This window comes from Aphelocoma coerulescens, unplaced genomic scaffold (assembly GCF_041296385.1).
Source record: "Aphelocoma coerulescens isolate FSJ_1873_10779 unplaced genomic scaffold, UR_Acoe_1.0 HiC_scaffold_204, whole genome shotgun sequence".
NCBI lineage: Eukaryota > Metazoa > Chordata > Aves > Passeriformes > Corvidae > Aphelocoma > Aphelocoma coerulescens.
Genome location: NW_027183550.1, coordinates 81801 through 96466, shown reverse-complemented (window position 1 = coordinate 96466; position 14666 = coordinate 81801). Strand labels below are relative to the sequence as shown.

The following is a 14666-nucleotide window of genomic DNA, read 5'->3' as shown; positions in this document are numbered from 1 at the left end:
GGGATTTTTGGGGCTAAAAATGGGGATTTTTGGGGCCTGAAAATTCCCCACCCCTTCCCCTTCCCCCAACCTCCAGCCCCTCCCCCCGACCTTCCCGCCCCTCCCCCCTCATTTTCCCCCACCCCTCCCCCACCCCATTTCCCACCCCTCCCCCACCCTTTTGCCCCTTTCCACTCTCACTTTCCCACCCCTCCCCCACCCCATTTCCCCCACCCCTCCCCCACCCACTTCTCCCACCCTCCCGCCCCTCCCCCCTCATTTTCCCCGCCCCTCCCCCCATTCATTCCCCGCCCCTCCCCCCCTTTCCCCCACCCCCATTTCCCACCCCTCCCCCACCCTCCCACCCCTCCCCCACCCCCTTTCCCCACCTCTCCCCCCCTCACTTCCCCACCCCTCCCCCATTCATTTCCCACCCCTCCCCCACCTTATTTCCCACCCCTCCCCCACCCTTCTACCCCTCCCCCACCCCCTTTCCCCACCCCCATTCATTTCCTGCCCCTCCCCCACCCTCTTTCCCCCCACCCCTCCCCCACCCACTTCCCCCACCCTCCCGCCCCTCCCCCCTCATTTTCCCCGCCCCTCCCCCCCATTCATTCCCCGCCCCTCCCCCATTCCCCCCCGCCCCTCCCCCACCCCATTTCCCACCCCTCCCCCACCCCCATTCATTTCCCACCCCTCCCCCACCCCATTTCCCACCCCCATTCATTTCCCGCCCCTCCCCCACCCTCTTTCCCCCCACCCCTCCCCCCATTCCCCCCGCCCCTCCCCCGCCCTCCTGCCCCTCCCCCACACCCTTTCCCCACCCCCCCACTTCCCCACCCCTCCCCCACCCCCATTCATTTCCCACCCCTCCCCCACCCTCTTTCCCCTCCCCCCATTCATCCCCCGCCCCTCCCCCACCCCATTTCCCACCCCTCCCCCACCCCCATTCATTTCCCACCCCTCCCCCACCCCATTTCCCGCCCCTCCCCCCACCCCCATTCATTTCCCACCCCTCCCCCACCCCATTTCCCGCCCCTCCCCCGCCCCCATTCATTTCCCACCCCTCCCCCACCCCATTTCCCGCCCCTCCCCCACCCCCATTCATTTCCCACCCCTCCCCCACACCCTTTCCCCACCCCCCCACCTCCCACCCCTCCCCCACCCCCTTTCCCCACCCCCCTTCATTCCCCACCCCTCCCCCACCCCATTTCCCACCCCTCCCCCACCCCCTTTCCCCACCCCCATTCATTTCCTGCCCCTCCCCCACCCTCTTTTCCCCCACCCCTCCCCCCATTCCCCCCCGCCCCTCCCCCGCCCTCCTGCCCCTCCCCCACACCCTTTCCCCAACCCCCCACTTCCCCACCCCTCCCCCACCCCCATTCATCCCCCGCCCCTCCCCCACCCCATTTCTCACCCCTCCCCCACCCCCTTTCCCCACCCCCATTCATTCCCCACCCCTCCCCCACCCCATTTCCCACCCCTCCCCTCCCCCACCCTCTTTCCCCTCCCCCCATTCATCCCCCGCCCCTCCCCCACCCCATCCCCCCTCCCCCCCCGCCCCTCCCCCCTCGGGCGCACCCAGCGGGGGGCGGGGCCGTTTCCGCTTCTTTATTGGGGGCGGGGGGTGGGGGGGGGGGGGGGGGGGGAGGGGTGTGCCGGGTGGGGGGAGGGGCGCGCGGGGGGGGGTGGGGGAGGGGCCTCAGGAGCTCTTCCGGGGCCTCTCGGCCGCGTCCAGGGCGGCCACGCCCCGAAGGGCGCCCCCTAGCTGCAGCACGTTCAGCAGCGCCTTCAGGGCGGCCAGGGGGGCTCCGAGCCAGAGCCCGGCACGAGCCAGCCCCGGGCCCCCGGGGAACACTGCGGGGCGGGGAGAGACCCGTCAGAACCAGTATAAACCAGTACAAACCAGTACAAACCAGTTAGAACCAGTATACACCAGTTCGAACCAGTATACACCAGTTAAAGCAGTAAAAACCAGTATAAACCAGCTAAGAACCAGTTAAAAAACACTTAAAAAACAGTTAAAAACCAGTAAAAACTAGTATGAACCAGTACAAACCAGTTAGAACCAGTATAAACCAGTTAGAACCAGTATAAGCCAGTATAAACCAGTTATACCCAGTTCATTCCCAGAGCCCGGCACGAGCCAGCCCCGGGCCCCCGGGGAACACTGCGGGGCGGGGAGAGACCCGTCAGAACCGGTTAGAACCAGTACAAACCAGTATAAACCAGTATAAACCAGTTCGAACCAGTATAAACCAGTTAAAGCAGTAAAAACCAGTATAAACCAGCTAAGAACCAGTTAAAAACCACTTAAAAAACAGTTAAAAACCAGTAAAAACTAGTATGAACCAGTACAAACCAGTTAGAACCAGTATAAACCAGTATAAACCAATATACACCAGTTCGAACCAGTGTAAGCCAGTTAAACCCAGTTCATTCCCAGAGCCCGGCACGAGCCAGCCCCGGGCCCCCGGGGAACACTGCGGGGCGGGGAGAGACCCGTCAGAACCGGTTAGAACCAGTACAAACCAGTATAAACCAGTATAAACCAGTATAAACCAGTATAAACCAGTATAAACCAGTATACACCAGTTAAAGCAGTAAAAACCAGTATAAACCAGCTAAGAACCAGTTAAAAACCACTTAAAAAACAGTTAAAAACCAGTAAAAACTAGTATGAACCAGTAAGAACCAGTATGAACCAGTATAAACCACTAAAAACCAATTAAAACCAGTGAAAACCAATGAAAAACCAGTTAAAACCAGTTAAAAACCAGGTAAAAACCACTTAGAAACCAGTTAAAAGCCAGTAAAAACTAGTATGAACCAGTATGAACCAGTAAGAACCAGTTAAACCAGTAAGAACCAGTTAAACCAGTAAGAACCAGTTGAACCCAGTTCGTTCCTGCCCTCGCCAGCCCCAGGCCCCCGGGGAACACTGTGGGGCGGGGAGAGACCGGGTAGAACCGGTATGAACCGGTAAAAACCAGTATAAACCAGTATAAACCAGTTAAAAACCAAGTAAAACCCACTGAAAAACAGTTAAAAACCAGTTAAAACCAGTATGAACCACTATGAACCAGTTAGAACCAGTTAAGACCAGTAAAAAACCAGTCAAAATCATGAAAAAAACAGTAGAAAACCAGTAAAAACCAGTACGAACCAGTACAAACCAGTAAAAAACCAGTCAGAAGCAGTTAAAAACCAGTTAAAAACCACCAAAAAAACGGTATAAGCCAGTATAAACCAGTTCGAACCAGTATAAACCACTTCAAACCAGTTCAAACCAGTAAAAACTAGTTCGTTCTGTCTCTAAACGACCCCTCCCGGTCCATCCCAGTTCATCCCAGTCCCTCCCAGTTCCCTCCCAGTCCATCCCAGTCTCTCCCAGTTCCCTCCAATCCCATCCCAGTCCCTCCCAGTCCCTCCCAGTTCCCTCCAATCCCCTCCCAGTTCATCCCAGTCTCTCCCAATCCCCTCCCAGTCCCTCCCAGTCCCTCCAGTCCCCTCCCAGTCCCTCCCAATCCCCTCCCAGTCCCTCCCAGTCTCCCCCAATCCCCTCCCAGTCCCTCCCAGTCCCTCCCAGTGCTCCCAGTCTCACCCGCGGGCCCCTCCCCCCAGTGCAGCAGGTACAGGCAGCAGTAGAATCCCTCATTGCCGGCACAGAGCAGGAACAGCAGCGCCTGCGGGGGGCTCCCAGTTCATCCCAGTTCATCCCAGTTCATCCCAGTGACACCCCAGTGCCACCACAGAGCCCTCCCAGTCCATCCCAGTCCATCCCAGTTCATCCCAGACCCTCCCAGTCCAATCCCTCATTGCCGGCACAGAGCAGGAACAGCAGCGCCTGCGGGGGGCTCCCAGTTCATCCCAGTTCATCCCAGTTCATCCCAGTTCATCCCAGTGACACCCCAGTGCCACCACAGAGCCCTCCCAGTCTATCCCAGTCCATCCCAGTCCATCCCAGTTCATCCCAGTCCCTCCCAGTCCAATCCCTCATTGCCGGCACAGAGCAGGAACAGCAGCGCCTGCGGGGGGCTCCCAGTTCATCCCAGTTCATCCCAGTTCATCCCAGTTCATCCCAGTGACACCCCAGTGCCACCACAGAGCCCTCCCAGTCCATCCCAGTTCATCCCAGTCCCTCCCAGTTCATCCCAGACCCTCCCAGTCCAATCCCTCATTGCCGGCACAGAGCAGGAACAGCAGCGCCTGCGGGGGGCTCCCAGTTCATCCCAGTTCATCCCAGTTCATCCCAGTGACACCCCAGTGCCACCACAGAGCCCTCCCAGTCCATCCCAGTCTATCCCAGTTCATCCCAGTTCATCCCAGACCCTCCCAGTCCAATCCCTCATTGCCGGCACAGAGCAGGAACAGCAGCGCCTGCGGGGGGCTCCCAGTTCATCCCAGTTCATCCCAGTTCATCCCAGTGACACCCCAGTGCCACCACAGAGCCCTCCCAGTCCATCCCAGTCTATCCCAGTTCATCCCAGTTCATCCCAGACCCTCCCAGTCCAATCCCTCATTGCCGGCACAGAGCAGGAACAGCAGCGCCTGCGGGGGGCTCCCAGTTCATCCCAGTTCATCCCAGTTCATCCCAGTGACACCCCAGTGCCACCACAGAGCCCTCCCAGTCCATCCCAGTCTATCCCAGTTCATCCCAGTTCATCCCAGACCCTCCCAGTCCAATCCCTCATTGCCGGCACAGAGCAGGAACAGCAGCGCCTGCGGGGGGCTCCCAGTTCATCCCAGTTCATCCCAGTTCATCCCAGTGACACCCCAGTGCCACCACAGAGCCCTCCCAGTCCATCCCAGTCCATCCCAGTTCATCCCAGTTCATCCCAGACCCTCCCAGTCCAATCCCTCATTGCCGGCACAGAGCAGGAACAGCAGCGCCTGCGGGGGGTTCCCAGTTCATCCCAGTTCATCCCAGTTCATCCCAGTTCATCCCAGTTCATCCCAGTGACACCCCAGTGCCACCACAGAGCCCTCCCAGTCTATCCCAGTCCATCCCAGTTCATCCCAGACCCTCCCAGTCCAATCCCTCATTGCCGGCACAGAGCAGGAACAGCAGCGCCTGCGGGGGGCTCCCAGTTCATCCCAGTTCATCCCAGTTCATCCCAGTGACACCCCAGTGCCACCACAGAGCCCTCCCAGTCCATCCCAGTCCCTCCCAGTGCCCCCCAATCCCCTCCCAGTGCCCCCCAGTCCCCTCCCAGTCCCTCCCAATCCCCTCCCAGTCCCTCCCAGTCCCTCCCAGTCCCTCCCAGTCCTTCCCAATCCCCTCCCAGTCCCTCCCAATCCCTTCCCAGTCCCTCCCAGTCCCCCCCAATCCCATCCCAGTCCCTCCCAGTCCCTCCCAGTCCTTCCCAATCCCCTCCCAGTCCCTCCCAGTCCCTCCCAGTCCCTCCCAGTTCCCCCCCTCACCCTGGACTGGTAGTAGCGCCTCAGCAGGGGGTGCCCCTCCCCCCCCACGGCCTTGTGGGACGACGCCCCCTGGAGGGTGGACCTGGGGGTGGGGGGAGGGGCAAAAAAGTGGGCGTGGTCAGCCCGGACACGCCCACGCCGCCATATATGGACAGAGGCCACGCCCACCCCCAGGCCACGCCCACCAGTAACTCCCAGTTCATCCCAGTAACCCCCAGCGCCTCTTCGTGACCCCCCCCGGGCCCCACCCACCGAAGCCACGCCCCCTCCCCCAAAGCCACGCCCCCAAAATTCCCATTTTCCGCCATTTTCCCCCCATTTTTGACCCCAAAATTTCCCTTTTCTCCCCCAAATTTCCCTCTCCCCTCCCCCCACGGCCCCACCCACCCAAGCCCCGCCCCCAGCCCAAGCCACGCCCCCTCCCCCAAAGCCACGCCCCCAAAATTCCCATTTCCCGCCATTTTCTCCCCATTTTGGACCCCAAATTTCCCATTTCCCCCCAATTTTCCCCCTCCCCTCCCCCCCCGCCCCCTCCACCCCAAGCCACGCCCCCAGACCCAAAGCCACGCCCCCAATTTTCCCATTTCCCGCCTTTTTCTCCCCATTTTTGACCCCAAAATTTCCCATTTCTCCCCCATTTTCTCCCCCTCCCCTCCCCCCACGGCCCCACCCACTCAAGCCCCGCCCCCTCCCCAAAAGCCACGCCCCCCAAAATTCCCATTTCCCGACATTTTCTCCCCATTTTTACCCCAAAATTTCCCTTTTCTCCCCCATTTTCCCCCTCCCCCCCTGCCCCCACGCCCCCCCACCCCCAAGCCCCGCCCCCTCCCCAAAGCCACGCCCCCCAAATTCCCATTTCCCGCCATTTTTCCCCCATTTTTGACCCCAAAATTTCCCATTTCTCCCCCATTTTCTCCCCCTCCCCTCCCCCCACGGCCCCACCCCCTTTAGCCACGCCCCCTCCCCCAAGCCACGCCCCCCAATTTTCCCATTTCCCGCCATTTTTTCCCCATTTTTACCCCAAAATTTCCCTTTTCTCCCCCATTTTTCTCCCCCTCCCCCCCTGCCCCCATGCCCCCCCCACCCCAAGCCACGCCCCCAAAATTCCCATTTCCCGCCATTTCCCCCCCATTTTTGACCCCAAAATTTCCCATTTCTCCCCCCATTTTCTCCCCCTCCCCTCCCCCCATGGCCCCACCCACCCAAGCCCCGCCCCCAGACCCAAAGACCACGCCCCCAAAATTCCCATTTTCCGCCATTTTTTTCCCATTTTGACCCCAAAATTTCCCATTTCAACCCCATTTTCCCCCTCCCCTCCCCCCACGACCCCACCCACCCAAGCCCCGCCCCCACCCCAAGCCACGCCCCCTCCCCCAAGCCACGCCCCCAATTTTTCCATTTCCCGCCATTTTTTCCCCATTTTTGACCCCAAAATTTCCCATTTCTCCCCCATTTTCTCCCCCTCCCCTCCCCCACGGCCCCCACCCACTTAAGCTCGGCCCCCCACCCCCAAAGCCACGCCCCCCAAAATTCCCATTTCCCGCCATTTTTTCCCCATTCCAACGCCCAAAATTTCCCATTTCCCCCCAATTTTCCCTCTCCCCTCCCCCCACGGCCCCACCCACCCAAGCCCCGCCCCCTCCACCCCAAGCCCCGCCCCCAAACTCCCCCAGCCCCATTTTTCAACCCCCAAAATTCCCATTTCCCGCCATTTTCTCCCCATTCTGACCCCCAAAATTCCCATTTTTTCCCCCTCCCCTCCCCCCACGACCCCACCCCCTTAAGCCCCGCCCCCTCCACCCCAAGCCCCGCCCCCTCCACCCCATTTTTAACCCCAAAATTCCCATTTCCCGCCATTTTCTCCCCATTCCGACCCCCAAAATTCCCATTTTTTTCCCCCTCCCCTCCCCCCACGACCCCACCCTGACCCCACCCACCCAAGCCACGCCCCCTCCACCCCAAGCCCCGCCCCTCCACCCCAAGCCACGCCCCTCCGACCCCAGTTTTAACCCCAAATTTCCCCTTTCCCCCCTTTTTTTCCCCTCCCCACCTCCCCAAAGCCCCTTCAGAACCCCTCCCCTCCCCCCACGACCCCACCCACCCAAGCCACGCCCCCTCCACCCCAAGCCCCCGCCCCTCAGACCCCATTTTTAACCCCAAAATTCCCATTTCCCGCCATTTTCTCCCCATTCCGACCCCCAAAATTCCCATTTTTTCCCCCCCTCCCCTCCCCCCACGGCCCCACCCACCCAAGCCACGCCCCCTCCACCCCAAGCCCCGCCCCTCCACCCCAAGCCACGCCCCTCCGGCTCCATTTTTAACCCCAAATTTCCCATTTCCCGCCATTTTCTCCCCATTCCGACCCCCAAAATTCCCATTTTTCCCCCCTCCCCTCCCCCCACGGCCCCACCCACCCAAGCCCCGCCCCCTCCACCCCAAGCCACGCCCCTCCGACTCCATTTTTAACCCCAAAATTCCCATTTCCCACCATTTTCTCCCCATTCCGACCCCCAAAATTCCCATTTTTTCCCCCTCCCCTCCCCCACGACCCCACCCCCTTAAGCCCCGCCCCTCCACCCCAAGCCCCGCCCCTCCGACCCCATTTTTAACCCCAAAATTCCCATTTCCCGCCATTTTCTCCCCATTCCGACCCCCAAAATTCCCATTTTTTCCCCCCTCCCCTCCCCCCACGGCCCCGCCCAGCCAAGCCCCGCCCACCAGTGCATGTGCAGCCAATGGCTGGCCACGTCCAGGGCCATGGCGAGCTGCAGCAGCGGCGCCCAGCGCGGGTAGAGCAGCGCCAGGTTCAGCAGGAGGCACATGGAGCTCAGGCGGTCGGTCAGCATGTCCAGCATGGCGCCCAGCCGCGAGCCTGGGGGCGGGGACACGCGCCGTGGGGGCGGGGCTAAAGCTGGGACACGCCCCTGGGGGGAGGGGTCAAGGGGTGGGGTCGGAACGGCCAAAATTTGGGGTGAAAATGGTAAAAATGAGGTAGGAAAAGCCAAATGGGAGGGATCCAAGATGGCGGAGGGGGCGTGGTCAAAGGCGTTGGGGGCGTGGCTAAAGGCGTTGGGGGCGTGGTTAAAGGTGGGGACACGCCCATGGGGGGTGGGGTCAAAGGGTGGGGTTGGAACGGCCAAAATTTGGGGTAGGAACACCAAAAATGGGGAGGGAAAACCCAAATGGGAGCGATCCAAGATGGCGGAGGGGCGTGGCTAAGGACACTGGGGGCGTGGCCAAAGGCGGGACTGAAAGGAGGGGTCGGAATGGCCAAAATTTGGGGTGAAAACACCAAAAATGGGGAGGGAAAACCCAAATGGGAGCGATCCAAGATGGCGGAGGGGCGTGGCTAAAGGCGTAGGGGGCGTGGCTAAAGGTGGGACACGCCCCTGGGGGGAGGGGTCAAGGGGTGGGGTCGGAACGGCCAAAATTTGGGGTGGAAAACAGTAAAAATGGGGAGGGAAAAGCCAAATTGGAGCGATCCAAGATGGCGGAGGGGGCGTGGCTAAAGGCGTTGGGGGGCGTGGCTAAAGGCGTTGGGGGCGTGGCTAAAGGCGTTGGGGGCGTGGCTAAAGGTGGGACACGCCCCTGGGGGGAGGGGTCAAGGGGTGGGGTCAGAACCGCAAAAATTTGGGGTGAAAATGGTAAAAATGGGGAGGGAAAACCCAAATGGGAGGGATCCAAGATGGCGGAGGGGGCGTGGCTAAGGACAATGGGGGCGTGGCCAAAGGCGTTGGGGGGCGTGGCCAAAGGCGGGACTGAAAGGAGGGGTCGGAATGGCCAAAATTTGGGGTGAAAACACCAAAAATGGGGAGGGAAAACCCAAATGGGAGCGATCCAAGATGGCGGAGGGGCGTGGCTAAAGGAGTTGGGGGCGTGGCTAAAGGTCGGGCACGCCCAAGGGGGTGGGATCAAGGGGTGGGGTCGGAACCGCAAAAGTTTGGGGTGGAAATGGTAAAAAATGGGGAGGGAAAAGCCCATTTGGAGCGATCCAAGATGGCGGAGGGGCGTGGCTAAAGGCGGAGGGGGCGTGGCCAAAGGCTGGACTGAAAGGAGGGGGGTGGAACGGCCAAAATTTGGGGTGGAAACACCAAAAATGGGGAGGGAAAACCCAAATGGGAGGGATCCAAGATGGCGGAGGGGGCGTGGCTAAAGGCACTGGGGGCGTGGCTAAAGGTGGGATACGCCCCTGGGGGGAGGGGTCAAGGGGTGGGGTCGGAACCGCAAAAATTTGGGGTGAAAATGGTAAAAATGGGGTAGGAAAAGCCAAATGGGAGGGATCCAAGATGGCGGAGGGGCGTGGCTAAGGACAATGGGGGCGTGGCCAAAGGCGTTGGGGGCGTGGCCAAAGGCGGGACTGAAAGGAGGGGGTGGAACGGCCAAAATTTGGGGTGAAAACACCAAAAATGGGGAGACGTCGATGGGAGCGATCCAAGATGGCGGAGGGGGCGTGGCTAAAGGCGTTGGGGGCGGGGCTAAAGGTGGGACACGCCCCTGGGGGTGGGGTCAAAGGGTGGGGTCGGAACGGCCAAAATTTGGGGTGAAAACACCAAAAATGGGGAGGGAAAAGCCCAATTGGAGCAATCCAAGATGGCGGAGGGGGCGTGGCTAAAGCGTTGGGGGCGTGGCTAAAGGCGTTGGGGCGGGGCTAAAGGTGGGACACGCCCCTGGGGGGAGGGGTCAAGGGGTGGGGTCGGAATGGCCAAAATTTGGGGTGGGAACGGTAAAAATGGGGAGGGAAAAGCCCATTTGGAGCGATCCAAGATGGCGGAGGGGCGTGGCTAAAGGCGGAGGGGGCGTGGCCAAAGGCGGGACTGAAAGGAGGGGGTGGAACGGCCAAAATTTGGGGTGAAAACACCAAAAATGAGGAGGGAAAACGTGAATGGAAGCAATCCAAGATGGCGGAGGGGGCGTGGCTAAAGGCGTTGGGGGCGTGGCTAAAGGCGTTGGGGGCGTGGCTAAAGGTGGGACACGCCCCTGGGGGGAGGGGTCAAGGGGTGGGGTCAGAACCGCAAAAATTTGGGGTGAAAATGGTAAAAATGGGGAGGGAAAACCCAAATGGGAGCAATCCAAGATGGCGGAGGGGGGCGTGGCTAAGGACACTGGGGCGTGGCCAAAGGCGTTGGGGGCGTGGCCAAAGCTGGGATACGCCCATGGGGGTGGGGCCAAAGGCCCTCCCAGTGCTCCCAGTAAGCCCCAGTGTCCCCCAGTGCCTCCCAGTCCCTCCCAGTATGCTCTAACCTCTTCCCAGTCCATCCCAGTCCCTCCCAGTCCCCCCCCAATCTCCTCCCAGTCCCCTCCCAGTCCCCCCCAATCCCCCTCCCAGTCCCTCCCAGTCCCCTCCCAGTCCCCTCACAGTCCCTCCCAGTCCCTCCCAGTATGCTCTAACCTCTTCCCAGTCCCTCCCAATCCCTCCAGTCCCCTCCCAGTCCCTCCCAGTCCTCCCAATCCCCTCCCAGTCCCCTCCCAGTCCCCCCCAATCCCTCCCAGTATGCTCTAAGTTCCTCCCAGTGCCTCCCAGTCCCCCCCAGTCCCCTCCCAGTCCCCTCCCAGTATCCTCTAACTTCTTCCCAGTCCCTCCCAGTCCCCTCCCAGTCCCTCCCAGTATGCTCTAACCTCTTCCCAGTCCATCCCAGTCCCTCCCAGTCCCCCCAATCCCCTCCCAGTCCCCTCCCAGTCCCCCCCAATCCCCTCCCAGTCCCTCCAGTCCCCCCCAATCCCCTCCCAGTCCCTCCCAGTCCATCCAGTCCCTCCCAGTATGCTCTAACCTCTTCCAGTCCATCCCAGTCCCTCCCAGTCCCCCCAATCTCCTCCCAGTCCCCTCCCAGTCCCCCCCAATCCCCTCCCAGTCCCTCCCAGTCCCTCCCAGTCCCCCCAATCCCCTCCCAGTCCCTCCCAGTCCCCCCAATCCCCTCCCAGTCCCCTCCCAGTCCCCCCCAATCTCCTCCCAGTCCCTCCCAGTCCCCCCAATCCCCTCCAGTCCCCTCCCAGTCCATCCAGTCCCCTCCCAGTCCCCCCCAATCCCCTCCCAGTCCCCTCCCAGTCCCTCCCAGTCCCCTCCCAGTCCCCTCCCAGTCCCCTCCCAGTCCCTCCCAGTCCCTCCCAGTATGCTCTAACCTCTTCCCAGTCCCCCCCAATCCCCTCCCAGTCCCCTCCCAGTCCCCTCCCAGTCCCTCCCAGTGCTCCCAGTTCCCCCAGTCTCACCCTGTCCCAGTAGCCGGGCCAGGTGGCCGTCGACGGCGTCCAGTAGCCCGGCCAGCGCGTAGCAGGCGGCCGCGGGCCCCGGGCGCTGCGGCATCAGCCAGAAGGACACGGCGGCCAGCAGGATCCGGGCGTAGCCTGCGGGCACCAGTACGGACCAGTATGGACCAGTACGAACCAGTACGGGCCAGTACGGGCCAGTTACAGGCAGCAAACTCTCCCCAAACGACACCAAAAGCGGCCCCTGGGGGACGCAGCCTCAGGGAGAAGGAGGTGGCAGCCAAGACAAGACCAGTATGGACCAGTATAAACCAGTACGGACCAGTATGGACCAGCATAAACCAGTATGGACCAGTATAAACCAGTTACAGGCAGCAAACTCTCCCCAAACGACACCAAAAGCGGCCCCTGGGGACGCAGCCTCAGGGAGAAGGAGGTGGCAGCCAAGACAAGACCAGTATGGACCAGTATAAACCAGTACGGACCAGTATGGACCAGTATAAACCAGTATGGACCAGTATAAACCAGTACAAACCAGTATAAACCAGTTAAAGCCCCCAAACCCTCCCCGGCCCCTGGGTGACGCAGCCTCAGGGTGGCAGCCAGGGCAAGACCAGTTCAAACCAGTTCAAACCAGTATAGACTGGTCTAAACCACCACCGACCAGTACAAACCAGTACGCACCAGTAGCGCTCCCTGTCCAGCCCCACCGGGAGCGTCCCAACCCCGTCCCAGCTTCTCCCAGTTCATCCCAGTGCCCTCCCAGTTCCCTCCCAGTCCCTCCCAGTTCATCCCAGTCCCCTCCCAACCCCCTCCCAGCATCTCCCAGTTTATCCCAGTGCCCTCCCAGTCCCTCCCAGTCCCCCCCAGTGCCCTCCCCATCCCCTCTAATCCCCCCCAGTCCCTCCAGTTTATCCCAATTGACCCCAATTCCCCTCCCAGTCCCTCCCAGTCCCCTCCAGTTTATCCCAGTCCCTCCCAATCCCTTCCCAGTCCCCCCCGTTCCTCGCCCAGTCCATCCCAGCTGCTCCCAGTCCCTCCCAGTTTATCCCAGTTGACCCAATTCCCTTCCAGTGCCCCCAATCCCCTCCCAGCCGCTCCCAGTCCCCTCCAGTCCCTCCCAGTTTATCCCAATCCCCTCCCAGTCCACCCCAGTCCCTCCCCAGTGCCCCCAGTCGCCCCCATTCCCCTCCCAGTCCCTCCCAGTTTACCCCAGATGATCCCATTCCCCTCCCAGTGCCCCCATTCCCCTCCCAGTCGCTCCCAGTCCCCTCCAGTTTATCCCAGTCCCTCCAGTCCCTTCTCAGTTGTCCATTCCCTCCCAGTCCCTCCCAGTCCCCTCCAGCCGCTCCCAGTTCCTCCCAGTCCCCTCCAGTTTACCCCAAATGATCCCATTCCCCTCCCAGTCGCTCCCAGTCCCCCTCAATCCCCTCCCAGTGCCCCCCAGTTAATCCATTCCCCTCCCAGTCCCTCCCAATCCCCTCCCAGCCGCTCCCAGTCCCTCCAGTTCCCTCCAGTTTACCCCAAATGATCCCATTCCCCTCCCAGTCGCTCCCAGTTGCTCCCAGTCCCCCTCAATCCCCTCCCAGTCGCTCCAGTCCCCCTCAATCCCCTCCCAGTGCCCCCCAGTTAATCCCAATCCCCTCCCAGTCCCTCCCAGTGGCTCCCAGTGCGGCACTCACCGATGAGGTTGGGCACGAACAGGAACACGTTGTCTCCTCCCATCGCCCCCGGGACCCCCGGGACCCCCCAAAATCCCCCCTCGGGACCCCCGGGAAGCCCCGAACGCGACGCGGCCCCTTTAAGACCGGCGCGGGTCACGTGACGCCGGAAGCGGAAGAGCAGCCGCGCACGCGCGGCTCCGGCAAACAGCGCCAGCCAATCAGAGCCCGCCTAACAACACCCCACCCCCAGCCAATCGGAGCGCGCCTAACAAATCCCAACTAATCAGAGCTCGCCTAACAACACCCTCAGCCAATCAGAACCTGCCTAACAACATCCCCAGCCAATCAGAGCCCGCCTAACAACATCCCCAGCCAATCAGAGCCCGCCTAACAACAGCCCCAGCCAATCAGAGCGCGGGCGGGTGAGCCGCAGCCAATCAGCGCCCAGCGGCTTCGCCCTTCTCCAACATGGCGGCGCTTCCGGCCGAAGCCACGCCCCCGTTGCCGTGGCAACGCGGAAGTACCGCGCTAATTAACCGCGTTTCTTAATTATTAACGCTTCAATAATGAACAGCGCGGGTAATTAACCCCTCCCCGCCCCCCCCCCCCGGGTCCTCCTGACCCCTTTTCCCGCCACCCAGGCGCCTCATTAACCCCTAATTAACCCCCATCAACACAAAGTGGGCGCAGCCAATGACGTCACCAGCGTCCTATTTATTCTTAACCTCATTAACGCCCTCAATTAACGCCCCCGAGTACCGAAAGGGGCGGGGCAGGGGGGGTGAGAGCCTTTTTCCCCTCCCCCAATGCTGGTTTGGGGCGGTTTTGTCCCATTTTTGGGGCGGTTTTGGGGCCTTTCCCCCCCCAGAGAGGGAAATTTGGGGGTTCCCCCCTCCCCAAAAGCGGCTCCAAGCGGGGCCCCCCCAGGCGAGCTCCGGGAATTTCGGGATCCTTCCAGAACCTTCCGCCCGCGGCCGCTGCGGAACCTGAGGGAGAGAGGGGGGAGGGGGGGGGAAAAAAAACGGGGTCGGGAACCCCAAATTCCCCCCCCCCAAAAAAACCCAAAAATCCCAACAGAAAAGGCCCCAAAGTGCCCTGGAGGGACCCAAATTCCTCTCAGGGATCCCCCAAAAATCCCAAATCCCTCAGGGAGCCCCAAAATGGTCCTGGGAGAGCCCGAAAACCCCGAAATTGAACCCGGGGAGCCCAAAAATCCCCAAAATTCAACTCGGAGAGCCCCCAAAACCCCAAAATTCGACTCAAAGAGGCCCAAACCCCCAAATTTGAACCCGGGGAGCCAAAAATCCCAAAATTCAACTCGGAGAGCCCCAAAAACCCCAAAATTCGACTCAGAGAGCCCCGAAAACCCCGAAATTGAACCCGGGGAGCCCCAAAAAT

At 61.3% G+C, this 14666-nt stretch overlaps 1 protein-coding gene across 3 annotated transcripts; it reads right to left on the bottom strand.

Annotated features, from left to right (window-relative positions):
- Positions 1-1666: 1666 nt before the first annotated feature.
- LOC138101145 (CDP-diacylglycerol--inositol 3-phosphatidyltransferase-like) lies at positions 1667-13339 on the bottom strand. 3 transcript variants are annotated; one of them, XM_068999002.1, is made up of 6 exons: positions 13287-13339; positions 11608-11742; positions 8122-8275; positions 5404-5485; positions 3584-3665; positions 1667-1836 (listed from the first exon to the last, which is right to left on the bottom strand). In XM_068999002.1, exons 1-6 carry the CDS (start codon positions 13327-13329, stop codon positions 1682-1684), a joined length of 651 nt encoding a protein of 216 aa, XP_068855103.1. In that variant the 5' UTR covers positions 13330-13339; the 3' UTR covers positions 1667-1681. The 3 variants fall into 3 exon arrangements, with proteins under 3 accessions (XP_068855103.1, XP_068855105.1, XP_068855104.1); XM_068999004.1 differs by lacking the exon at positions 1667-1836 and adding an exon at positions 2401-2462; XM_068999003.1 differs by lacking the exon at positions 1667-1836 and adding an exon at positions 2784-2920.
- Positions 13340-14666: the final 1327 nt, after the last annotated feature.

Bases quoted from the DNA above. Each gene is read 5' to 3' on its own strand.
- LOC138101145 (XM_068999002.1), bottom strand. From the start codon at position 13,329: ATGGGAGGAGACAACGTGTTCCTGTTCGTGCCCAACCTCATCG. The intron at 5,486-8,121 runs GTGGGCGGGGCT...CCCCACCCCCAG, and splicing joins CATTGGCTGCACATGCACTG to GTCCACCCTCCAGGGGGCGT. The intron at 3,666-5,403 runs GTGAGGGGGGGA...AGCCCCCCGCAG, and splicing joins GGCGCTACTACCAGTCCAGG to GCGCTGCTGTTCCTGCTCTG.